The sequence below is a fragment of the Girardinichthys multiradiatus genome, chromosome 4, assembly GCF_021462225.1.
Source record: "Girardinichthys multiradiatus isolate DD_20200921_A chromosome 4, DD_fGirMul_XY1, whole genome shotgun sequence".
In the NCBI taxonomy this organism is placed as follows: Eukaryota; Metazoa; Chordata; class Actinopteri; order Cyprinodontiformes; family Goodeidae; genus Girardinichthys; species Girardinichthys multiradiatus.
In genome coordinates this window covers 43,320,096-43,347,528 of record NC_061797.1, presented here as the reverse complement: position 1 = coordinate 43,347,528, position 27,433 = coordinate 43,320,096, and the positions used below count along the sequence as shown (strand labels likewise).

The following is a 27,433-nucleotide window of genomic DNA, read 5'->3' as shown; positions in this document are numbered from 1 at the left end:
TTAGTTGCTGGAAAAATTTTGCGGTAGTAGTGAAATCTGCCATAAATTAGCAATGTCCACATTGTGCATCAGGTTAAGTTTCGGGGTTGTTTCATTCCTGATAAAAGTCCCTGCAAAAAGCTATGAGGGAGCAGTGCCAAGAGAGAGCAAATCTGCTCAGAGCTTCTCATTTTACTTGTAAAAATAGCAAAAAATAAGCCTTCATAATCTTATAGTTAGTAATGAAAAATCTGAGGAACAGCCAACACAAGAACAGACCCTTAACTCTCTCCTTGTTTCTGGGTTACAAGTTAATCTGCAGACTGTGATGATTGAAGCCACAGTGGGGGATAATAGCAGCACATTCCCTTTGAAGAGTTATCACTCCCCTCACATTAATGAGGGCAGAGCGCTGAGGTAAGACTCAGCTTCCATTACAGAGCACCACACCCTCCGGTTACCCCCTCCAACCACACCACCAAGGCTGAGGCTTGGCGGCTGATCAGCTCAGCTCAAAGGCCTCCATTCACAATGGCCTCATTTAACCTTAGACACTGTGTGTGTGTGTTCTTGTATATGCTGTCAAGAGAGGATTGTGAGAAGTTTTTAACCAGATCATTCTTGGAAAGTGAGGTACTCACTTTGTTATCATGCTGTTTTTGGGTTAGGGTTTAGGTTTAGGACTAAAGTATGAATTAAGTTTAGGTTAGGGTTAGATATGTACTAGTAATGATTAGAGTCAGGGTTAGGCCATAGAAATGAATGGAAGTCAATACAATGTCCTTGTAAAGATAAAAAGACAAGTGCGTGTGTGTATATATATGTATGGATGTGAGTGTGTGTGTGTGTGTGTGTGTGTGGGTGTATAACAGGCCCACATGTGGCATGCCTTACTCACGGTTCACCATGTACTGTGACTGCATGATTAAGTTTTTTTTGAGTGGATGTACTATGGGGGTGAAGTCAAGCCCATACAGGAAGGCCTCACTCAGAGTGGCTCATCAGTAAGCCGTCAGTGAAGCAGTTCTGTAAAGACAATTGATGGTTTGTAAGTGTGTGTGCATGTTCACCTGCGTAGCGTAGGTGAGGAAACCTGCTGTCTTCCCGTTGCTGCTCCTCCTCCGCTCTGCATCCCACCTCCACTTCTTAGGTTATCGACCTCTGACACACCCTTCTCCCGGTCCGTCTGATTGGCCAGCAGGCCCGCCGCGCCATTTGGCTTGGTAATGGTAAAGGAGTTCTTCCCATGAGAGGTGACGGAGAGCACGGCGGCCTCGATGCTGCTGGTGGAAGAGCGATTGCCGTTACGTGCGGCTGCTCCCGAGCGACTTGGTCTCGGCAGGCTGCGGTACTGCAGCGTGGAGCGGGCACTCATAGGGAGGAAGCCGTCATCATGGTGACCCATTGCAGAGCCTCCATCATGCCCACCCGATTTTAAGCCTCCTGACAGAGAGCGCGTCCCAGATTTAGGCATCTTTCCCAATGTGGCTGATCCGCTGGTGACAGTGGCACCACTTGAGGTTACCATGGTTACCATGCCAGGACCTTGCTTCTTAAAGCCGAAGGCGCTGGTTGGGGTACGGGTGGACAGCATATGCGTGTGGGATTGTGGGTCTGAGATAGTGTGTGTGAGTGGGTTTGCAATCGTGCGGCTGGTGGGGACGGACTGCTTTTTGGCCTCATCACCGCTGCTGCGCCCCGCATCTGAGGGCGAACGCTGGAGGCCATTAGAGCGAGGAGAAAGCCGTCCTTTTTCTGAAACCTTCACATCATCAGTTTTGCCTGCAGGAGACACAGAATGTTTTACAAGTTTCCGAGACAAGAAGATGCATTCATTAGACAGTGCTTTGCAAACGTATTCATGCCGCCATCATGAAACATGATGTTGGCACAGGGAGGTTTTTCTTTAGCAGGACAATTAAACTGGTCATAGTTGATAGGAAGATAGATGGAGGCAAAAACAGGAGAATTCTATGGCGAAAACCTCTTAGAAGCTGCAGAAGACTGGGGTGGATGTTGACCTTCAACCTTCATGACCACCCTAAACATTAGGGATGGACAAGGTCAGAAATCACAGTTTAGCACAGTACGCATCCTGGTTTTAAAGTCACTGTTCAATTCAATTTGTTTTCACTTTTTCATTAATGGGATTCCTCCAACTAGCATCTTATACTATATAGATGCTCTACATCTAATCAAACTGAGATTGATCGATTTTAAACAGAACCAGCAGCATCTGTGCCAAACTGGTGGAAAAAGGTGGCTCCACCAAGCACTGATTCAGGGTTTCAAATTTACAATAAATACAGCACGCCATTTTCAAAAACCTTTTTAAAATGTGCAATTTTGCAATTACTTCAAGATTGTCTATTATTTTGTGTTGAACTGTAACATACAATCCCAATAAAGTACACTGAAGTTTGTAACTGTACCATCACAAAGGTGAAAATGGTCAACCCTGTAATCCACATAAAATCCCACAAAACAAAATCTTAAATTTCTAATGTCTTGTAACAATAAAAGTACACATTTTTGTCAAATTCTGCAAGAAGGATTATCTTCATGTAACTACAAAAGCTACAACAAAAAATGAAAAAAGTGGACAAATTTATCAACATATATTTCTCTATATTTAATTCAGTACCTGAACCGTGGCTCTTCAGGCCAACTGAAACTGTGGACCCAGTGCTGCTGGTGCTTTTTGTCCGGGGTGACGTTACCCCCACCTGAGTGGTCATGCCTCTTCTCCAGGAGCCCGTGTTGGACACAGAGGGCGTCCTTCTCCCCGAGCAGCCTTTGTCGGATTCATCGGAGACGTCACAGTTCCTGCGACTACACTTGGAACCTGTATCCATCCTGACCCCGCCCTCTGGTCCTCCCTCTGGCTTCTTCACCTCGTCTCCTGTCCAAGCTTGGTGAACTGTTGTGGAGGCAGAGTGCTTCTCTGCATCCGTCACAGGCTGGAAACGCATGCACACATGAAATTTAGCTGAAAGACTCTAAACAGTGCTCAGTTTAATGCCTTCAGCTATTTTACTGATCAGTCATGCCAGCAGGACAGCAGAAAGGCTGATCGAATCAGGGCTTGAGGATTCAAAGTTCTGGTAATTTGAAATATGAAGACTACATTTTCATGTCAGAGCCAGCCTAGATCCAAGTCTGACAAAAACAGATCTTCAGATTATCGAATGCTGATTACTGAACTGATAACGATGTTTTCATAGAAAAATGTATTTAATACAAATCAGGGGGGACACTTTTGAAGTATTTCAACTTTATAGTTAATTAATATTTTGCTAAGGTGGATTTTTCTTTTGAATCTGTATACCAAAAAAAGTCCATTAAATATCTGTTTAAAGATTTGCTCAAACAGCTGGTGCCACATCTTTCCTAGAAGCAAGCAATAGTAGAAGGTGTTGCAATGACAGCTCTGCAGTTGTGCAGGCAACATTTTTAAAAAGCTGCAAGCTGATCTGATCTGAGATCTAAAAAACAGACTAAAGCCGATGTGGGCTTGCCTGAGAAAAGATGAAGCAGACTTTATTGCCTGGACTTTGTCACACAGCTGCTGTGAGAAAAAGACCCTCTTTGTACTATCCTATGTTTTTCAATCAGCACCTTGACCTTAAAGGCAATTATGAGGTAATTATGAATAGTCATCACACACTGGATGGCCTCAGATCAGTCAAAATATAATGTGTGTAATATACACAAGAATCCGCTGACATTTTCATGACTCAATCATGAGCTGCAATAAATACTGATATCAAATACTGCCCCGCAGGCTTAGAAAAAATTGTTGTGCTCCAACAGAACAAAAACAATTAAATCTTAAAAAGTTTAACCCAGGCTTGTCTTTTACCATGCCAAAGATTTTACTGAGGTGCCTATCACTCAAATAAGCCTCTAGTCTTATATCTGATCCACAGCACTGTCATGGTGGTGACTGTCATGACATGGTTAAGGGCACCAGAATTGCTGCTGGAGGTTTCAGCCCTTGACTAATTTTATATATTTGTAGTGTTGGTTGCCTCGTACCCTAACTTTTGGGTCAAGAAATGGCACTCCTGTTGCAGGAACATTTCATGTCAACCATGTATCCTTGTACCCACAAGGGGGACGTTTCAAGTCGGCTTTGACAACCATTAAATACATTTTTTATGATTTATTTAAAATAAAAATTATCCACTATCAGGACGTTGCTATTTTGGCAACACAACGTATTTATGCGGATGTTGCTACAGAGAGTAAAAGACTTTTGGAAAATGAGGTTTGCCATTTTCAGTACAAACAAGGTGCTTAGTATGAAGTCAGAGGAAGAACAGATCTAAGAAGCTATTTAAAATAAACTATCTTCTATGTCAAGACATGCTTTATATCTCTTTCAGGCATCAATAAAGCAAGGGAGAGCAAGACTTTGAGAAATCAATAGAAAGGCTTAAAGGGGACATATGCAGAATCCACTTTCTAGCCTTTAAATACATTTTGTTGTGTACTTGGAATCTGTAGCGGTGCAGAAAAGTGAATTTTAGTCTCTGCAGAGAGATCTTTATATTCTGTTTGGGTCATATTTTTCAGTTTGTTCAGTGTCCTCTATCATCTGTTACGTTTTGCCATCTGTTTTTGCTGCAGAACAGCTTCCAACTGATCAATTTCGCATATTTCGCCATTTTTATTTGTTGCTGCGATTTTGTAGTCCAAGCTCAAGCATGCCAACGCTCCAAATAGATATCTCTAAATGTTCAGTTGTTGGGTGTATTAACCCACACAATTCATTACACCATCCCCCAGCATAGCATCAGAATCTCTTCAAAGTGACTGGTTATATTTTATTTTTCATGGAAATCTACCCAAATCACTTGGGGAAATTCCTATTTCCCCCACTTATGGATGAGTTCTTCAGCAACCTCCGCCAGTATCGGGAAGAATTTGCTGAAAGATTTCATCTGATTAAGGGGTCAGTTCCTTCTGTCTATGAAAACGTTGGATGCTGCAAACCGGTAAGTTGCAAATAACAACAACAAACAACAAACTTTATTTTAGACATGAATTAATTGTGTGTTGATATGATGTCATGGCCATTGTTTTGATAGCAGTAGAATCGCTTTTTCTGCTTATGTTAGTACTGTGTGCTGCTTTTAGCTTCTTGAGGACAGAACTGTACTGCGTGTTTTGAATAGTATTATTACATTAACAGTTTTGCATTATTCTTGCCGTTTTTGTCTTGTTTCTGCAGCGCTCGATAGTTGTTATGAAACTATAGCAATGGCCAAACAGGTCAAAGTGGAGCGTTCTTTGATGTGGAAGGGGGGTGGGGTGTGAAGCGCCTCAACAGCATTTAAAGAGACGGCACCAAAACAAATCTCTTTCAGATGCACCTCAGAACAGGGGTAAAAGAGGAGCCTGTGGAGCTACAACAACAAGAAATTCAGACCAAAGCATTGCAGTTCCTCTTTACATAGATCACAACTGTATGATCCAAGTGTGAAAAGGAAGGATTTAAAAGCATATTTCCCCTTTAACATACTGTAGTCTGGTGAAGTTGCTCTGTTTCCTCGTTTTTAACTTTAATCTCTGTCATAGGATATGCTGGATCTGAAGATGTTAACACTCTTTTAGAAATTTCAAAGCTGCTTTAGTAACACTTACCATGCTAATTTTGACTATATGCTGCTACGGCTGGTTTAAAATCATACATCTTTAATAAATATTTTCAATCACCCGTGTTTTGGTCTTAATAAAATATGACAAAAATATGGTAATTCTACATCTTCCTATATTACAGTTCTTAAAGGCAAGTTAAAATCTCCTAAATTCTGTATAGGCAGGTCAAAGCTTTATAAAAAAACACCAAATTCATCAAAAACAAAAACATTTGATCAGTATATCATCAAGTTTCATTCAATTTTATATGACACTCAAGTATATTTATAACATTTTATCACCATACGTCATGACAATACTTTTAAGAATATTTTGAAAAATAACCAACTAGGCAAGGGTCTAAGTACATGTGTACAAAACAGCCCATTTACGAGTACGAAATTCAGGTGTTAATGGCAGATTCACCCAGTCGCACCAAAACATTGACTTGATGATGTCACTGATACGTTGTCATGTTTGATAATTTGCTGAAGAAACAATACAGTCAATTATGTGGGTCACAAAAGCTGAAATAGTGCAACACTGCTCAATAAATTTTATAAGGGGGCATGAAAAACTTTATCAGGCAAAGTTGTGTGTATCTTAATCATTTATTGTGAAAATGACTGTTCTATTGCCTTTATATATATATATATATATATATATATATATACACATACATATGAACCTTTGTTGGAGAATTGCTTTACTGCTTTTTCACAACTTCAACAGAACAGTCGGACAAACTGCGGCATACTGATTGAAACAAATCCCATAAGCGTGTCCTATTAAGACACAGCAAAGTTTAAACTTCTATCCTTTAGAACATTTAAAAACCATTAATTAATCAGTGTTATTGTGTAGCCTTGGTGAGAAGCATTCAGTTGGATTTTATTGTAGGATGCACAGAGGCCTATTATAAATTTGTGTTGTTTTTTTTTTTTTTGACTTACCTGTGTATTGAGGCCTTTGCGCTGTGCTGCAGGTGTGTTGGCATAGGAGGAGATGGAAGAACTGGTGTTGATGTCATCTGTGTCGATGTTGTCACTGATGCCACTGCTTACCGAACTGCTGTCATCCCAGCTACACATGCACATGAGGAGATATGGAGGCTCTTTTTAGTCCATGGAAAGGAAGAAAAACTAGAGACTCTACATGAGTGTTTGCAGAGACTCATCCTAAATCCACCCAGACTGCCAGTGGAACAAAGAAACAAAATGTCTGATGGAACCTTAGCATTATCTTAGTGAGCAGAAATAAAACCGAACTGTAGAGCTTTTTGTATCTAATATCTCCTTTCAGTTACAGAGGCAATTATAGTTAGATGCATACAAAATTAATTCTTTCTTTTAAAAAACATCAAGCATGAATGTGTGATTTAATTTAATTTATAAAATTGTTTGACTTTATATAAACATGAAAAAAGAAATATTAATTTCAGCATGAAACATAACTAAAAGAAGAATCTGGTGACTGCCTGGTGATTCTCCTTTTATTCTCCATTAAACTGATTTCAACTTGGATAAACAGAGACACAGGCCCACAGACATGTCTGAATGGGGCTGTCTATCATATGAACAAAGGCTCATTGGAGGGGTGACATCATGGTGTGCTTGTGTGTCTGAGCTGTTCAAATAGACCCATATGAACAGAGCAAACGTGCCAGGAGTTAAGGATATCTGTAAATATGTCTTTGTGTGTCTGCTGGTGTGTGTGTCTGTGCTTGAATCCGCTTCGAGTCTGGGGGGAACAGGAAGCCTAGCCAGTTGGCAAACATTGCTCTGAAAGGAGCAGGGGGAGGCTGCTGGTGACAGCCAGTTCATGGCTGGCTGCAGCGGATGTCAAATACACACACGCGCGCACACACCCACACACACACAAACACGCAATAGGATTCAGTTGCATTTCTATCTAGCTGATTTTAATAACCTTTTCAATGTTTTTTTAAAACTTAAGCCACATGCCTAAATTGAATAAAATCAGGATATGCAAACAAATGACTGTCAAAAGGAAATAGAGCATACAATTGTAATGTTAGTTTGAAAAGTCTAAAAATCCAATGATGGCTGCATTCATTTTGATTAAACTGTCTTTACAACAGTTACATTGTCATTTTGATGCAGCTTTTTTTCCATCTTTGAGCATTCATTTAATGATGCACTAATCAATCAGCCAGTGGTTCAAATCTGACAGTTCTCCATTGATGATCAGGGGGGTCAGATACTATAAAACATGATTTTCTTCATCAAAACATCAAAACAGAAACTCCCACATTTCTTTCAGTATGTAAACACATCACAAACATGATGCTGTTTTATAAACTTTGTTGTAAGTTTAGTAAAAAAAAAAAAAGAAAAGGGTTGAGGAAACATGCACTGATGCAGACATTTGGCAACCTTACAATGCCTTCATTTTCTGATTTATTACCAAGGTTGCATTTAATTGTTAGATTAAAACAAACCTTGCACATATGTGTTTGTGTACATTAAAGTTCTTTGAAAGGACATTGAAAGTAAGACAAAATTGGAACCAGTAGGTCAGACCTGAAAGAGAACCGGAAATTGTTATCGGCTAGCGAAGGCAGATTGGGTTCATCTCTACATAATGCAGATAGTTTTGAAAGAGCAATAAAGCCAAAAAACTACAATTCAAAATAAGTCCTCTTCTGTAAAGAAGAGCTTACTCCAACTCTAAACTAATTCACAAATCACGAATGCATAAAATTGAAGATTTGGTTTCATCCAACACACATCTCAACCATCAATGCTTTTTTGCCCAGTAATGGCTGGTCATAAAAGTCAGAATAAAAATAAAGAATTTTCGATTGTATTTTGAAGATCTTCCAAATATTCTTGTAAATTTGGGAGCAATTTTAATTGATTTTCAACTGGTAATGATTATTGTCATAAATAGTTTTTAGGAGTTTCATGTAAAACCCCAATTTAGCCACTAGGTGTCACTTTTGTGCTAGAAAATGTATGGCAATAGGTTAGGAACATGGACTCGGGTAACAGGCTTTAGTGCCAATCTGAGTTTTTTTTTTTTTTTTTTTAGGATGTTGGGATACAGTCTTTGGTCAGTGTTTGGATGACAGAACAGGACTGTGGAACTGCTAACATTTTGATAAGCAACAAACCATCTAAGTACTTGAGGAAGCATGATGGCTTTATTAATTTATGACAAGAAGAAATCATTGATAAGGTTGTATGCAGTTTAATCCCATCTATTCAGCACCTCAGGTGCTTTAAGTGAACATGGTTTAACAAAGAAAAACATCTGCTTACTAACCCAGGCATTTTAGAGCTAATAATAAACTCCACACCAGAAAATACTGTTATTTGAAACCTCCCAGTATAATAGACATAAAATGTTAATACTTGTGACAGGACTGTCATTTTTATTTAGTGAATTTTGGAAAAAATTAAAAGCATGCAACCAAGAGTGTAAATAGTGTTGTTGGCTTTAAGTGCTTGACACTGCTTTGGTACATACAAAACCAAAGCAATGTTGCTCAGTAGTCAATTTTCACGCCCAGAATTTTCCCACCAAGGAGCAAGCTCACATTATAATTATGGCTTCAAACTAAGAAACTAAACAAAAACAGACATTTTCAATGGCAGAATTCCCAGATTCAGAATTCCGCCAAAACCTAATCAGCTGGTTCCTGACAAACATCAGACCAAACACATCTGATGTACTGAGATATGACCCGACTTCCTCCTGGATTTACCAGGTGAATAAATCAAGCAGCAGCTTAGTGCAGACATGGCTTAGAGAACTGAAAGCATCCATGGAGAGACAAGAGCTGAGGGGTGATGAGAGATTTAGACTGACCAGACTTGGTTCAGCTTATCCACACAGCCACAGGGGAGATTCCCACACACACTCCATTCAAAGAAAATAAATATGGACAGCTGAATTATGAAAAAGGAGTATTTCAGGATGCTTCTCCTCTTAAACTAAGCAAGAATAATGTTCCAAAGATCACTTAGCAAATAAAAACAAACATTAAGTTATGTTTCTTTTGACTATTTGCACAGATACACACACACACATTGTATCTACCTGTTCAGGGTGCCTGTATTGCTGTGGGAACTGGGTCGCTGTGCGAAAATGCCAAGCTGGACAGAAAGCTTCATGACTCCATGCTGCTGAAAGGGTTCACAGAAATAAATCTCTCCTCCCCGTCTCCCTCTCTCTGAGTTTCTTCAGTGTCTCTTGCCCCCTCTCTCGTCCTGGCGGAGTTCCTGGACTAAGCTTCTTTGTCACTTGCTGCACCGATGCTTCATCCCTCAGGCACTGTTTGTCTCTGTCTGCGCTGAACACTGAGCTGAAAGGAGTTGAGCAGAGGACCTGCCCAGCTGCTGGTAACCTGAGCCTCCCTGGAGACTGTTAACCACTTCACTGCTGCAGAAGCACCACTAATGGTGCTCAGTGAAACACACACAAACACACCCTGAGCCCTAAATAAGCCACTTGAGCCTAAGCAGTATCAAACAGGCAGCACAAGTCAAAGCCACACGATCGCAGACAATCCTCATCCTCCAGTTGCTCTGCTGTGTGGTTCCCAGCTCTGGTTTATGTATACTGAGTGTCTGTTTGTGCAAGACTGCAATTTCCCAGACAGATCCACCCTGACCAGCTGACAAGCCAGTGCTAATTAGAGATCAGGCCAAACGGCAGGGCCCAGCCCTCAGCCTCCTGCTGGCAAAGCAACTCGCCTGTTACCAACCGCCGAGCCCTCTTTGACCAAGCACAGGAGATGGAGACATTAACCACAGGATGCCCCCAGAGGGAAGTTGTGCCACTTGCAAAAAGTCGAGGTCAACATCTAATGGATCATAACCAAGGGAGCAGTCAAATAAATGTTTCTGGGTTGTTGAAAAGTTGGACTTTGGAAAAACTGACTCCTTAAACTAAGTGTGGTGTAGGCCTCCTCGATTATAGAAAACAAAAATCATAAAGTTGATCTATTATTATTTTTATTATTGGTAGTAGTAGTACTACAATCCAATAAAGTGACCAGCAACGACAAATTAACAATTGTTTTGCTATTGATATTAAATTAACAAATCAAAATAATTTGCTAAGAAATGATCACGTTTAGTCAATATGTGATCATTTGCTATGATAGCAACACCTCTAAATATCTAATAATTTTTTAAGTCTTGTGAGATTAAAACACATCCTGGAAACCCCAAATTCATTAGATCAGATTAACATACCAACAAGTTCTACTATATTAACTGTTTTCCACCAACATGATCCAGAGCCCATTCTGGTTCCCGAACAGGATTTTGATTGTATAACTACTCGTTTCCGTTACCCTCGCAGATGCTGAACATATGCAAATTAAAGCATTGCACATACCATTGTTCTTGCACGGCGTCACAAACTCCTTTTCCGTAATAACAGTGATTCATGGATCCTCTCTATTTGCATTAAAAGGAACACTGCACGTAGCTCAGCAAGCTCTGTCGTCTCTCTACCGCGCTGTGTAATGCCCACTATTGATTACTCATGCTTGGTTCCCACAACTGGTGGAAACGCATGTCGGTGCTCAACAAAACACCACAGTTCAAAGGCATGCGAACCGAATCAAATCAAAAACCAGATTTCCTTTGGTGAAAAACAATGTATTTTAAAGTTGGTTCCTGTTTATTGTGGTGTGAAATTTAACTTGGCACAGTTGGATTTTGGTGCAAGCCGATAATTCTATAGGATAGGCTTTACTCCTTCATGTACTAAATAGGCTAAAAGGCCTATAAACCAGTCAGAAAATGACAGTAATGGAGAAAGAAATGTGACCCAAATCATGACATTCCACACTGGAACCTAGCCTCTTGCCAGGTCCCATTAGATTAGGTGCTCTCCCAAAGGGGTCAGGGTTCAGGGGTCAAATTTCCTTAAAGAGAAACACAGTTAGGGAAATGGGGCCTGGTGGCAATGAAAAAAATAAAGCTCCCACATGGGACAGCCAGTAATGGTATCCGAGCGTCCTGAGAAAAAGGCAGTGGATTTGTTTGTTTTAACTTTCCCTATGTTAGACTCCTGGGACTGTGGTCAGTTGGACGGTTGGTCTGTTGGTCATTTTAGTTCACCAACAACCCCCACACTCCCAACCTCATGAAAAATCCAACTCTGGCACGTGCACACAGAGTTTGTGCCGCAGAAATGTACACAGAGACATGCAGCCACAACAGAGCAGCCAGGCAGAAGAAAGGGGATTTCCTGCATTTAAGAGGAAACTTCTACCCCCAAATCTCTGTGTCTGTCGGCCCCCTGACAGACAGACGATAGAGGGAGAGGGAAAACTTTAGACAAATATCTTTGGAGGTAACAGATAACATCTCACTGAAGCAGTCAGGTGTGTTTTAATTAAACATACAGACAGAGGAGTCAGTATGTGGACTCTACATCCAAAATTTTTAAATCACGAAGACCACACAAAACAATGCCAAGAAGAGTGCTCTATTTTTAGTGGCGTGAAATGTGGAGTGTTAGAGCAGGAGTGTAATCTACACTATTAAATAAAAAATCTAAATTCTTCAAGCCCAGACATGGACAGTGTTTAGAGATAAACTGGGCTTCTTGTTGTTCGCAGAAACGCAGAAACAAAGCGGAAAAATGTCACACCACGTTCTTTCCTGGAATCTGAAAAATAGCTTCAGCTATTTTATTGTGCAACAGTAATATTTAATTGTATCTACAGTAAAAAAAAAGTTTGGTGTTATTAATCGACAGAAAGTTCTTAAATAAGATATTTAGTCTGATATAATCATAGTATTAAAATATAAATGATTTTATCATTAATTGTTTTTATGGTCTCTACCAAGTGTTGTTTTTGAGCAATACAGCTATCTTCACAGGAAAGATGTTTGCTTTGCCCACTGCAATGGGGCAAACAAATTTGCTTATTTTTTTCTTAAAGTAGGGCAGTAAACTTATGTTTTAGCTAAAAGAAATAATTGCAAAATTTTTGCTTTACCCCATTTACCTTTTGAGTTTTTCAGACTTCTCAAGAACTTCACAGTTGGACTTTGCAAACAAGCTTCTTCATCATATCTATCCATCCATCCATATATACACACATACATACACAACCAGAACACGACCCCAACCCACCCAAACACTGACACCCTTTGGCTTGCCTCTTTACACATAAGGTAAAACTTTGGGGCCCAGGAGTTTCAAAGAGTTAAAAGCGTGCAGACAAGATTGGCAAGAAACCTTTTCTCATTGATCAAAGTCCAAAAGTTACACAATAAAGGAAGATTTTTTATCCAATCAAACCATCACAAGAAACAAAATGTGTAAAGGCTGAAACATTTTAAAACTACAGTTATAGTGCTTTTAAAGGTTGGATAAGAGGCTCTCTCAGCCTCTAGCTGATATGTCAGATGTGGTCTTACTTCTTTAGTCAGATGGTAGTTGAGGGGGTGGGGTGGTGGTGCAGAAGGGGGTATAAGATGGGGGCTAAATTATAATTGTCCATCTCTTTCTGACTTTATGGCTCCATTTTAATGCTTTTTTACATTGTTACAATTGCTGTGCACAAAAATACCTAAGATGATTTAATTCAGTTTTTGTTTTCTAAGTTTGTACAAAAAGAATCAAGCTCTGAACTGTATGGTCAAACTGAAAAGATGGAGAAGGAAAAAAGGGGATGCTGGTACATTCCAGGCAGGATCCCTGGAGTCCTGCGGTCTGAAAATGACACAGCTGTCCCTGGTTGGACAGGGAAAGACGGGACTGGACAGCACAGCACAATCAGGAATGTTTGTCATTCTGCCTCTTTGGGTTTGTCTTGTTGTCTGGTCCTGCTTTCTCCTGTCTTCGGAAAAGAAATTGCTTTCCACATTCAGAGGATTTATCACAGTATTCAGATCCATGCGACTGCCTCTCCTCCACATGTCCTTTGATTGCTTTCTTTCTCTTTGTGTTTGTGTGTTTAATGGGTAAACACACGACTCCCATAGATTTGACCGACTGACACGGATCCACAGCGAAAGCACACTAAATTCTGACCACATGTGATGTGTATCACTTCAGACAGACACACTACCCCTCCATGCTGCATCCACGTTATCTAAAAGAGCTCTGGGACAAACAAGGAATTTCTAATATGAGTGCAGGTCCCCTAGGTAAAGACCGACAGCAAACCAACAAACCTATTTTCACCTCAGTGTTAAAACAAGGCTGGTGACATCTTTCTTCTGCACTGTAAGAAACACTCACATGGAATCCCAGTCAAGTTTGTTGAAAAAAAGTACTTTTTTCCTGTAAGAGTCTCTAGATAACAAATGATGATCCTCTTTAAAGAATAACAGCATATGGGACTTCCAGCTGGTAGTGAACCACTTGTTGTTTTACTCCACAGTTCCCATGACAAAAATGTTATTTTGAGACAAAGCAAGTTGGTCTGCAGTCCATCTTAAGTCAGTAGGCAGACCGTTCCCCATGAAGCCCTTTTCTGGACCTAAATATGCATTAGATTTAAACTTTAAAGTTTCACTAAACATTTATTTGGCATCCCATAAAGTTTAATCAATAGAAGTATGAAGCAGTCAGACTTACTCTGGGGTTGAATGCACCTACAAAACCCTCATTAGATGAATTCTCCTTTTGCTCCACCTATGGTTTTGTCCCAACGGCCCAGGACAGATTCCAGACTGGACCAAAAACATGGGACTGAGATTTTGAATGGGTTAGTGGTGGTGGTCTGCCAGTTATGGAAGACATGGTAGTCATATCTCTGTCTCAGTCTCTTCTTGTAAACAAACTTCATGGTTTCTTTACAATTTTTTTAATCTTCCTATTTGTCCTGTTTATGGTATAAACCACAGTGCCACCTAATGTTCAAAGATGACATTTTAAAGCATTGTAAACAATGGGATATATGTGTGGGTGCTTCAAATTTGTAAAACTCAGTCAACCTTCAAATGTACTACAGACTCCCTGCATTACACAGCGGGCTTCATAGTTTCTAGTCAGCAAGGCTTCAATCCAAACGCACCGCACTCAGACAAAGTGAATGCAGCTTTCAGCATAACTGTAGCTGGGAGGCCATTATAACACCTAATATCTGAAGGACATTAAAGGCTTGGGGAGAATTTGGATTACCGCTCATATTTTAAACGTAAACAATGTGTTACTTGTGTGTGCACACAAAGATAAATGTTAGCTTAAAATAGTTAATTTAATTGCTTGTAAATAAATTGAAAGAAGATCCCAGATATAAATGAGAGAAATTAGCTTCTACAGCAGGGTGGTTGGACTCTGCGTTGGAGATAAGGTGATAAGAATCGACATCCAGGGGGATCTGGAGTATAGCTGGTATTTATTTGCATTAGAAGAAATCAGTTGAGGTGGTTTTTTCATGCTATGCGGAGGCCTCTTGTACTCTTTCTGTTACAGGTTTGCGAGCACAGTGTGGCCTGGGAATGCCAACAGAATTTGGCAGTTCCCCAATGGCACGTATCAGGACCAATAACCAAACATTTTCCAGCATCTATCTTCAGAGGGGTAGCAGGCAGGGATGCCCACTTTCCCCCTTATTATTTGCAATTTTTATTGAACCACTCATCCCAGCAATCAGGCAAAATAAAGATATTAAAGGCATAAAATGCACAAATATTGAACATAAAATCAGTCTTTATGCAGATGATGTATTACTCTTTCTCCAGCATTCGCAAACCTCTGTCTCTCAGGTAATTGGATTGATAAATTCTTTTTCAAGTATTTCGGATTATTCTATAAATTGGTTGAAATCAACAGTTCTTCCAATTAACAGTTGTTTTCCACAATTCCCTTAATATACAACTGCAGTCAGGGAATATTACATACTTGGGTATTAATGTTTCTCCTAGATTGGCAGACCTAACAAAATTAAACCACATCTCGCTTTTAAAAAAAGTGGAAGATAATCTCGCTAGATGGAAATCTCTACCTATATCACTCATTGGCAGGGTTGCTTCAATAAAAATGACGGTCTTGCCAAAAATCAATTACTTATTCTCAATGAACACATCTGACTGGTTTATATCTCTGGACTCCTCCATCGCTAAATTTCTTTGTAAAGATAAACCACTGCGTATTAGCTTAAAACGGCTATAAAAGACCAAAGATAAAGGAGGACTAGATCTGCCTAACTCATCATTACTTCTTAGCCAACAGGCTACAATATATCTCAAAATGGCTTAAACACAGTCCTCATGAACCCTGGCTAGACGTAGAACATACAGTATGCAATAATATTAATATTTCAGATCTACCATTTATTAGCTCAAATATAAAATGACATGTATGCTTTAAAAGCTTCAATATGTTTGTCTGTGGGGCATGCATGCGTCTATGCTGGCTCGGAGCTTGCATTGGGGTGGGCCTGCCATTTCGGGTCGTGTGTATCTTGTTGGCGGTCTCGGTTTTGGTGTAGGATGTGTTTTGTTGCACTGCTTGCGGCCGCGGTCCGGTGCCAGGCATCAGGGACTGGGCGCTCTGTTTGCTCTGCCCTGTGGTTCGGGGGTGGTTGGGCATGTTGGTCACGTGCCCTGCTTTGTGTGGCATATTCTGGTTGTGCTGGGCCAGCTGGTCTGCTCTTTTTCTGTAGTACGGGTGCACTCTTGGTCGACGCTGTGCACACTTCCAGCAGGCTCCTTTTTGTTGGGGATCAGTGGCTCCTTCGGGCGGGGGACTGGGTGTGGTTTTGATAGTTCGGGGGCGTGGTTGGTCCTGGTTTTCGGTTGGCTCTCGGGGGCCTGGTACCTGTTCCCAGCCTTTCACCCGACGGAAGTGCCTATGCCTCCGTCCTTTGTTGGAACTCGGCGAACAGGGGTGCCTATTGGGGTCAGCCAGGGAGCTGGCTCCCTGGGACCCCTTCCTCCGCCCACTCCAGAGCATTTTGCCCCCCAGTCCTTCCCTCCCCGTCCCCATTCCTCCGCCCACTCCATCACACTACCACTCATGTAGGGCCTTGGGGTACAGGGGTGTCATTAGAGTGCAGCATTGATTTTCCATCTCTGCGGTCCCATGGCAGCCTTTGCCCCAATTTTATTGTACAACTTAGACAATCATTTATAACCATTTTTTTGGCATTCACATGTAGGGCCTTCAGTGTGAGTGCGGTCAATGGCACTAAGAGGGAGGGTATTTTATTACCCTAACCTCTGGTGCCTGTGCTCACCTCTAAGGGTTAAGTTGCATGTAGACATTAAGGGTTCTGGGAGGGGGGTGTTGTGGCAGACCCTCTTCCCCACCCATTTTTCTTTTTAAATGCACACTACAACAACACGCATCAACACCATATTTGAGCGGGCAGAGGTAGGCTTGGGCTCTTGTCACCCCCTCGTTTGCTGTTTGCCGCCTGGGGTCGAAGGCCGGGAGAGGGAGTGGCCTTCTGGTCAGGATCTGGGTTGGGGTTCGGGTCTCGGGGGTTGTCTGGGGCTGGCTTTTCGGCCCTCTAATGATCGTTTGGATTGCCTTGGATCACGGTCCCTGGCATTGGTGCCTGGTCTGTCGGTTGGGGGGGCGTCGGGCTCCAACGAGGGGGTCTTGGCCAGGCAGTGTGCAGTGTTAAGATGTGGCTTCGCTGTGGTGGAGGGGTTGGCTAGCCTGCTTGGTGCAGCGGGGTGTGCTGTGCGGGAGGGTGGGTGGCCGGCATCCTGGGGCTCCTCTGGGGTTTGTGTGTGGGGTTGGTGGGGTGCCTGATCCTTGTCGTGCTGGGGTGGCCTTCCTCCAATGCTCCCTTATGTGGCTCTTGCCCCTGGCCGGGAGCAAGGCTACGGTCGGCAGTCAGGTGGTTGGGGCGGTGGAGCATGTCTAGTGTCCACACTGGGGCGGCTGGTGGGATATGCTTGGCCTGGAGCGGTTTGCCTGCCCGGCCCGGTAACCCGGCTGGTGCATTTTTCCCTCTCACAGACTGATGGGCGAGGGCAGCTGATGCTGGCCTAATGGTTGGGCGGGCTTGGCGGTGTGCTGCCCTGCTGGCTGTTGTGCCTTGGCTGGGGCAGCGGACTAGAGGGTGGCGTGGGTGGCTGCAGCGTTTGGGGTGAGGTGGTTGTGTCGTCTTCTTGGATGTGGGGTCACTGGCATCTGGATTGGCTCAGCGGCGATGGTAGAGCTGAGCTGAGCTGGATATTGTTTCTATCTGGGCTATCGTTGTACTGGCAGTGATGTGGTGTGTCTGTGTGATTGCAGGGGCGTGGTGGGGGACGCCAGACCCAGGTGCTTGCCGCTGGCCGGGGACCTCTTGCTGGGTGAGTTTGTCCTGTTTTGTGTGGGGTCGGGGGTTCCGTTGTGAGCTTGGTGCGTGACAGTGTCTGCCCCATTGCACCTGTGGGCGGGGTCTGGGGTGACTTTGCGCGGGACCCTTGCCTTACTGTTGCGGCACGCTGTGTGGTGGGGGCAGGATGCGGTGGAGGTGCTTGGAGCGGGGCTGTGTGTGGAGCTTGTGCTATTTGCTTCGTCGGCTTTTCAGGGATGAAGCTCACCTGTGGAGTGTGCCCATGTTGTGTGGGGGGCGGATTCATGGCGTTTGGGTTCAGGGCATGTGCTTACTATCTGTGTCCTGGTTGGGGGTGGCCCCAAGGGGAGATTCATGTCGGGGTTCATTGGGGGTGGGGGGCTCTTGGGGTTGGGATCAGAATTCATTGGGGGTTTGGGACTATTTTATTCTGCTCTGGTTGGCGGGCCTGTTAGGGCCATGTAGACCCCTCTTTTGTACATGGCCCTCTCTCTGGATGAAGATGGGGGTCCTTGAGGACTGGAGTAGGGGCGGGGGGTCGGGGTCCTAAGGTTTAGGCACGAGCCCAGGATAGCCCGGACCAGGTTCAGGTGCTGGGGTGGTCTGCCTGTCTCCACCCACGAATGAAGGGGACCACCTCCTGGGTCTGGGGGCTGGTTGTCCCTATGGGGTATCAGCACCTGGACCTGGGAGTACAGAGTATGTATGGGGAGTGTGAGTGAGTGTACAACGTCCAGTGTTTGTCTTTACGTTGGGTGCGTTGGTATGAGTGTTTTTATGTGTACGCATGAGGGTGGGAATGTGTGTTTGTGACTGTGTGCGCCTGTTTTTTGTGTCAGGTTGGGTCTTGGGCTGCTCCCTCTCCTGGATCAGTTTAGACCCCCCCATCAAATGTGGGACCTATTCCCTCCCCACCACACTACCTGCCGGTGGTTTATGTCTCTGCCCGCCAGTGTACTTGTGGTCCTCGGTATCCGGGGCTGGGTGCTTTGTTGTGTTCTGGCTCACTTACAGTGGCTGTTTGCCAGGGCCTGGACCCCTGGGCTCTGTCGGGCCTCTGCTTGGGGAGTGATAAGTCCCTGGGTGTCAGGTCTCTGGATCCATGGCCTGTGGGCTCGTTGCTGCAGGTCCCTGGGGCTTCTACACTGTGGCCGGTGGGTGGTTCTCCTGGGACTCTCCCCTGCTCTTCTCTGTGGGGGTTGCAGTAGTCCCGGCGGTGGTTCTCATGGGGTTCTTGTGCTCCGGGGGGCCTTTGAATCTCCTGCGTATCTGTTCCAGGTTCAGGGGGGTGGGTCTGTGTCTCCTCAAACTCACTATTGCATACACAAGTGCGCTCACACTCAGACCCACAGGTGTTTAGATTCAGGTGTTAACAGATACACAAATGTTCTATATTGAGCCGCATTTAAATACATCTTGCATTGATAAGTACCGTGCACTTTTCGGTAAAAAAGATGGTAATATGAACGTTTCTGCAGGTGTAGAAGCAAGCAGGGGAGTATTCTTTTCATCCTTCTTTCTTTCCTCCATTCTATTCTCCTTCTCTCCCCTTTTCCTTTTTGCCCACCCTTTACTCTCTTTCATGTTTCTTTTTTTTCCTTTTCATTTCTGTCTCTGTGGCCGTAACAACTAAAATAATCCCAAAGCAGTGTCTAATAGAGTTTCTTTTAATGAATATCAAACAAAGTTTTAAAGGGTCATCTGTAATGCTCCACTTGTGAAAGTAAAACTGTTGGGCTTTTTCTTGGCACTCGGACAACAATTCTGAGTGGTACTCTGCCGGACAGGACACGGTAAAAAAAAAAAAAAAAAGAGGTTCATTGGTGTGTCTGAGTTCCTCTCCTAAAACCGTCAACATGGCAAACGATGGAAATAAATCCTCACAAAAATTCCCTGAGTTTAAAATTATAAATCTGGATTTGTACATGAGCAGAAATTAACTGCACGCACAAATATTTTTATGTAGTAATTTTTTCAAAACTTATCAAGACCTGGAAAATACTTAAATCAAATTCCACACTTTTTCAGTCTATGTAGCAATGTTGTTGAAATGTAACCCTTTCAGGTCTTGCATAGAAAAACAGATAAACTATCCAAGTGTTAAGAAATGCATCATTACTCATATACTGTTGGAATCACTGCAAGATGCTCACTGGAGAAATTTCTAAGATGAAAGACAATATTTGACAATGTTTGGCTGTATTATATGTTATTACAACTACAGAGCTGTGGGTTAATCAGGTCCAGCGACAAAGATCTGGAGTGCTGGGCACATGAACAGGAAGGAAAACTGGTGGGAGAACAATTAATCCAACAATAATTATTATTATAGCGAGACCCAAGAAGCAAACCATAACATTAACATAGCCGAAGCAGGGGAGCAGGTGGAGGCGAGGTTGCAGAGAGACAGACAGCTAGAGAGTGGGATACACATAGCAGCAGGTGTTGGAAGGGCAGAAGATTCGATAAGGTTAAAAACACGTATCTACTCCCTGAGGCAAACAGGGAACCTGTTCTGGTCCAGATAGGAGATAACACATTGGGGTTTGGAGCATCTTTGTGTCTGTTTCACACAACCTCTGTTCTGTTGCAGGTGGGACTCAAAACCTTGTAGGGAGAAACTGGATGCTTGAGAACACAGTCAAGGGCACACACCGATTCAGACATGCTGCACTTTATACAATGAGCCAACATCAACATCTGTGGGGGCAGACAAAACAATTAGAGGATGAATCATAATGAATACTCATAATGAGAGATCATTTTAACAGAAATACAGCAGGGGTGGGGGATGGATAGGTCTGTCAGATACAAAAGAAAAGCAGAGTACTGGGAGACTGGTTTGAGTAACGGAAACCAGCTGGAGTTTAACAAGTGCCAAAAGACTACAGAGTGATTCATAGCAACACAAATGGATTTCATGACTGTAAAGTTATCCTGATAGAATTGCAGAAACTGAACTGTGTTATACAGTGTGTCATATAGCTCAGAGGTAAAAGTAAAACAAGGATTGCAGTTTATTTGCCCTATGAGTAATTATTAGTGGAATAATACAATCATGTGTCTTTCAATGCAGTGCTAACACAGCTCTGTACGAGGGCTTAAAAGATTAGGTGTTGAACGATTCAGTGCCGCAAAGGTGGAAACAGGTTTGTTGTTAATTTGTTTAATGAGCCTGAAAAGGCAAAACAATGCAAAGATATTCACAAAAGCTTGTTGTTTACAGTGAAAAGATAACGAAGACGACGGCAAAAGGGATCAGGCTGTAACGACCGCTGATGAAGGTGTCTGCATGTGAATTAGGTGGATCATGCTGTGTTTGCTTTAAGATGCATCACATAATGCCATTAAAACCACTGCGAAGGCCGACAAAAACCTAATCTTACAACAGCTTATTTCTTTTCATGGCCACTCCTGCTTTTAGTCATTGGAGAAAGTATGTTTACCTTTTTCTGGATCACAGAAAAACATGTCATAATCACTATAACAGATTTTTCCTTTAAAAAACTTTTTCCAGGACTACAAAATGCTTCAGTGCTAGGAAAATTAATTATTCAGACATAAAAAAAAAAATCAATATATCATTGAAAGCATTGTGATGCTGTCAATTATATATTTCTCTTTCTCATAAAAGCCTGTTGGGACAGGCTAACAAATATTTGAACTTAAAGTATTATTTATTATATAAAGTTATTGTGTCAGTGTTTCCTTAATATGCATTGTAAGCTGTTACCTGAAAGCTTGAGGGGCCTAATTTTATACTTGTGCTCTACGAGTCATCTGCCTCAACATAACCCCTCAAATAAAAAAATAAATAAACACAAGAAGTGTTTAGTTACAGTATATCATGCTATTATGGCAGGAGATCTGCATTTTTCCCTCCAATTAATTGTACTCTCATATCAAGTGTTAAACAGCTAACGCACTAACATCTGGCTTCCATCGCAGTTGCAACAGTGGGCACAGCTCAGATTTCTTTACGGAAAATACCTACAAGTCTAACATTAAAAACCCAAGGGGGAAATTTGATTTGATTTGATTTTAACCAAAAATGTTTTCTTCCTAACAGAGAACAACACAATCTTCATTAAGACTGATGTAGTGAGGAGACTAAGACTCAGTAAAAAATAACATCAATGTGACTAAATAACCAGATAAGCAGTGTTTCTCCAGTTCACTCTTAAAAAGAACTACTTCTAAATACAGATCAGAGATTAAAACTGAATTTATTCATGTTCATACTTCCTCACATAAACATTCTGAACCAAAATCACATTTACAACAACTACATTTTCTTGTTCATTTATCAATCTTTTTATGAAATAAAGCCTTTAAGGATACACAGGTCTTGATGTTAATAATTATAATATTGATAATGCCATCACCTAACATTTGCAAATTAGATTTGGCCAGTTTACGTCATTTTATTTTACTCTTGATTTCCTCTCTCACACAAACTCTGGATAAGGTGCTCTGATTTATATGTTTCATTTTTTTTATTGTTAACATTCAAAATGAGCCTATAGTTGTTTTCCAGCCCAGAAGGTGGCAGTGGATTGCTGTCAAATCAACTGTGTTTTCAACATAAAATAATTTGATAACAGTGGACCTTTAACATTCTTGGCATCTTTATTTTTTATTGTTTTGCTTATTATCATACTTGGTTATTGATTATTTGGCTGTTGAGTTTTATAATGGTGCAAACTGTCAGCATGCACAGTTCAGATGGTCCAAAAATTTGGTAAAATGACACACCTGATGAAACTGACTTGCATTACTTCTGTTTTCATTAATGTATGATGCAACATTGACAATCAGCACACTTCTTGCCACATCATGTGTACTTCCCTTGAAACTGCAAGCTTAAGTTTTACCAAATACAACCACTTGAATGAAGCTGTTAAACTGACTTTTAGTCTCACATTTTCTTTCTTTTGACTTTTTAAGCTTAAAATAGCATCTTAACAATACTTTTGTTTCCCAATGTGCTACAGAGAAATGATACCCAGCACTCATCCAAAAAAAAGACGGGGGGGATTCGGTGCATCCTCAGCAGTTTCAGACAACAAAGACCTCTTCTCCTTTGTCTTCTTTAACAAAGAGGATTCAAACTAGACCATTATAGATTGCTTCCTCTTTTCTCAGCCACAAAGATTGATGACAGGGATAACAAAGCTCTCTTACACACACAAGCAAACAGCTTCTATTATCTATTGTCTCTGCTTCTACTCATACATTAACGTTCTGTTGTTTCATGACTAATTTTTGCTTCCACATAATACATTTGACAAGTTTTTGCGCAGCCAACTGAAACATTAGCCATCTTGCACAGCTGCTGATTTACACATGTTCTTGGCTGTTGTGTGAATGAGCTTTTCACTGTTTTCCAGTTGCATCCCTCACTGCTCATTAGTTTAGGTCTGGTCTGATCCAAAAAAGTTTAGCACGAAGGCTTTAAAGGTTTTCTGAGCGCTCTTAAATGCGAACCTAAGCCCTTTGAAGCCCATGACCTGCGAGTCCAGAGGTCACAGCGTTTTTGCCCCAGCACCACATGAACACCCGACACCTCCCTCCACCCCCAGCTTCTCCTGCAAGGCTTGGCTGCATCACAAACCAGAGAATACAGAAAAATAAGTCTTGGATTTAAGTTTTATAAACACTTTCTCATTTAATGGTTTTCTTTATGTTTATGACTATTTACATTGTGCGTAGATTCTCACTGAAGGCATCAAAACAGAATGAACACAGTTTATTGAAAAAGAACCTTAAATATGTTTTATATTTCAGATTCCTTAAAGTACCCACCCTTTGCTGTGATGACTGAAATATTAACCTTTGACCATCTCTCTCTGAACCTCTGGGAAGTTCTTTCAAGCCTCTTTGAAAAACTATTTCAGGTGACCACCTCATGAAGCTCATGCAGAGAATGCTGAGGGTGTAAAGCAGTGGCTATTCTAAAGAATGTAAACTCTATAAAAATGTTTGGAGTTGTTTCACACCTTTTGTTTTCGATATATTTCCATGTGTATTCATTGACAGTATTGTTGCCTTTGGTGAGAATCTACAGCGTAAACAGTCATAAAAATAAAGAGACCCATTAAGTGAGAAAGTGTATCTAAAACTTTTGACCGGTCACACAAACAAATCCATAGCAGCACAGATGTCTTAACTTTTGTGTGACGCTCATAATTAAGAAGGTTCTGGAAATATACACTGCTCATGGTCTTTATTCCACCTGCACCATGCTGAACCATTAACTCCCTTTTGATGAATTAAATTAGCCTTATTTTTTACAAGACCAAACCAGTCACCCTTCTTAACCCTGCAGCTTTAATACTTTCCATTCAGTATGCTAATGCATTTGATCCGATGCTTCCCAAAACCTCCTAATTAATCCCAAAGTTAAAGCAGTAAGCAGATTAATCAGACATTCCTGCAGGCATGAGGAGGAGACCAACCTCTCGTCTTTGCTAGCCCTTCTTTCTAAACAAAACATTAAGCTACAAGAGGATAATGAAGGAGAAATGTGAGGTTTCAGGAGAAAAGTAACATCTGCAAACTTTGTCAGTTATAAGCCCTGCAGAGAAAATGCCCCCCAACTTTGATCATTTAACTAATTTTAAGTTTCCTCTACTCATTGAACTCTTTAATCAAAACAACCAAGAGGGGAAAAGAAGAGATGAGAGGATAGTTGGAGTATTGCATGAAAAGAGGGGAGGAAGTGGGATGAGACAGGATAGATGAAAGGTAAAGGGAGGACAGTTTGTGTTAAAGGGCTTAAAGGGGTGTGTGTGTGTGTGTTCCTGTCTTGACATCACAGTGAGAACCATTTTCCCGATTTCACCATCAAATTGAGGACCGTTTGTACCAAAGTGAGGACATTTTGCTGGTCCTCACGACCTATTTTGCTAACGGTTAGGTTTAGGACTAATGTAATGAATTGACTTTAGGTTAAGGTTAGGGTTAGGCATGCACTGGTAATGGTTAGGTTTAGGGTTATTGTCAGGGTTAGGGCATAGAAAGGGTTGAAAATGACTGAAAATCAATGGAAGTCAATGGGAGTCAACACATGGTCCTCACTACATATAGTAAAACAAGAGTGTGTGTGTGTGTGTGTGTGTGTACGTGTCTGTGCAGGACAAACAGCAACAGGAGGTCAAAAGTCTGGAAGACAGAAAATTAGCCACACCTGAGGATTTACACCTAAATATCCTTGAAGCAGATACAGATAGAGAATACAGATGCATTGAATTTTTGCCAAAATATTGACCAGTGCTAGTTGTAAAAAAAACAACAAAAAGACCTTTCTTTCTGTGACGTATTGGTGATACCTGAACATAAAATTCAGAAACCAATCACTTTGTCTGTGTGTCTTCACCCACAGCAGGCCTTTGTCTCGCCTAATTTACCCCTTATTCATTCAGAGCCATCTCCAGCCATTCTGCTGTCCATCTTCAAATCATTTTATTTCCTCCCCCATGGTCTCTCTTTCTTTCAGCCTCCTCATCTTTCTTCAGCTACATGGTGAGGCGCTGCTAAGCCTTCATTCATTTCTGCCCGCCAACTCGCCAAATCCTTCTCCAACTGTCTGACAGGACAAAGGCTGCAGCGAAATCACAAACACTGACAAAAATGCAAAGTCCCACAGATGCAACAAAACTTTGTCCACTTTTTTTATCTAATTATTACGAAATAATGAAAATGCCTGCCGTCACACAGCTTCACAGCAGTGTGACGTCCAACACAAAAGGTTAATATCTCAAATGATGAAACCATCCTAAAAGTGTGTAATAAATTGAGATCCAGAAATTTATTTGATTCTAAATTATGACATCTTATTGAGTTGCTTTTTCATGATTCAATTTTTTGCTACAAGTGTAGTTAAAGGTACTGAAACCGGGTCATATTAACCAAGAGCTGCTTCAGACATATTTCCTCCTACATGTGTCAACACACACACAAGAGATAGTCCCTTTTTCGACACACATTATTTCACAAATAGTTGCCAAGGTTGAAAGCTTACATAAGAGTTCTATACACTACAAAATCAATTATTCATATTATATACACATATCTTGTTTATCTACGCTTTGAGAGCAAAAGATTTCTGTTTTCAACATGGACGAGAGAGGAATAACTGACCAGAAACACTGAAAATACAACACACAAGAGATTTCACCACCAGGAACTGCATTTTTCCACTCCCAAATTCCAAATTTGGAATATTTCAGATGAAATGGATTCTGGGAGATTTGTCAATAATATTATACAGAGCAAAGAAAATGAAGAGGACTTTTCTTGTGAGTAAGATATCATCAGCAAACAATGCTATTTTTGAAAACCCAATTGGTATCAACCAAATCTATATATATATATATATATATATATATATGAATAATACAAACTATTGTAAAACAAATTCCTTGTATGTCCAAAAACGTACTTGGCAATAAAGCTTTTCTGATTCTGATTCTGATTCTGATTCTGATATAAAAATAAAGTTAAAAACTCAAAAGAAAAGGACTGATCCATGTTGGATGAGAAAAGCAGGTAGAATGCCTTCTTAAGATGTGCTAAGCCTACCTATCAGCATCTCCCTGTCCTGGTGACATATTCCGATGGAGCGTCTCTCGGACAGCAGCCATGTTGTCAGGCAGTCGGTTCAGGCGGCGAGTGTAGAGACCCAAACCTCCATCAGTCATGTAGCTGCAAAAAACAACAAAACCTTTTAGTTACCAGCATGCAGTTTTGGAAAAAAACAGGACAGAAAAGAGGAGGAAAAGAATGTGCAGCACAACACTTTGTTTCAAATCTAATTTCAACACATTCTGGTCTTTCTCTGACAAATCCTTTTCTTTTTTTATTAAGTTCAGGAGATGGAGCATACGTCCATGTGGTTTTCCAGTTGGAGCAAAATGCCCATCAATCAGAGCTAAAAGGCTCCCACACAAACACTGGAGACAGCAAATAAGATGGCACAGATTCCGCTATTGTGGCGAACAGTAGTGGTGTAAAGGAAGAGGCTGCACAATAGACAGAGGATGACTCTGTTCTTCATTTCTCCAGAACATAAATTCATTACAAAAACCAGTTCCGTCACTGCTCCTGTCTGTCAAACGTTGAAGAACAGAGGAACTAAAAATAAGACATGGCACAAATATAGTGACTATTTATATATAAACAGGAAGATGGCATTTAGTTCATTTCATAACAGAAAATACATGATTTATGGAGTGATGGAGGAAGAGGTGGACGGTTACAGCCTGAAAAGTGATGCCAAGGAGGTGAACACTTAGAAACACTCCCAGCAGAACAGAAGCAGCACTGACTAAATTCCCAAATATGTACCTGCGGAGGAGATCGCTGATAGATCTAAATATTGACTCATTCAACTGCACTTTCTAGAAATGTTTGCTGATTTAAAAAGCTGGGGCCTTAACATTTATTCTGTGTAACTGGAGATTCTTTTTCTGCAGCAAAGAGCACAGAAAAATTAAACTGGCCACTAAAATGCAGTCTTCGTTAGAAGCAAAATGAAACCTTGTGAACACACAAATACACAGCTGTACC

At 41.5% G+C, this 27,433-nt stretch overlaps 1 protein-coding gene across 2 annotated transcripts in view; it reads right to left on the bottom strand.

Annotated features, from left to right (window-relative positions):
- Positions 1-27,433, bottom strand: part of nav2a (neuron navigator 2a) — a 129,995-nt gene that overhangs the window by 29,182 nt on the left and 73,380 nt on the right. For both annotated transcript variants that reach the window (XM_047364021.1, XM_047364020.1), the window contains 4 exons: positions 26,447-26,569; positions 6,576-6,705; positions 2,624-2,939; positions 1,050-1,761 (listed from right to left, as the gene is read on the bottom strand). In XM_047364021.1, the coding sequence (XP_047219977.1) occupies positions 1,050-1,761; positions 2,624-2,939; positions 6,576-6,705; positions 26,447-26,569 (1,281 nt within the window). The remainder of the gene's footprint in view (positions 1-1,049; positions 1,762-2,623; positions 2,940-6,575; positions 6,706-26,446; positions 26,570-27,433) is intronic.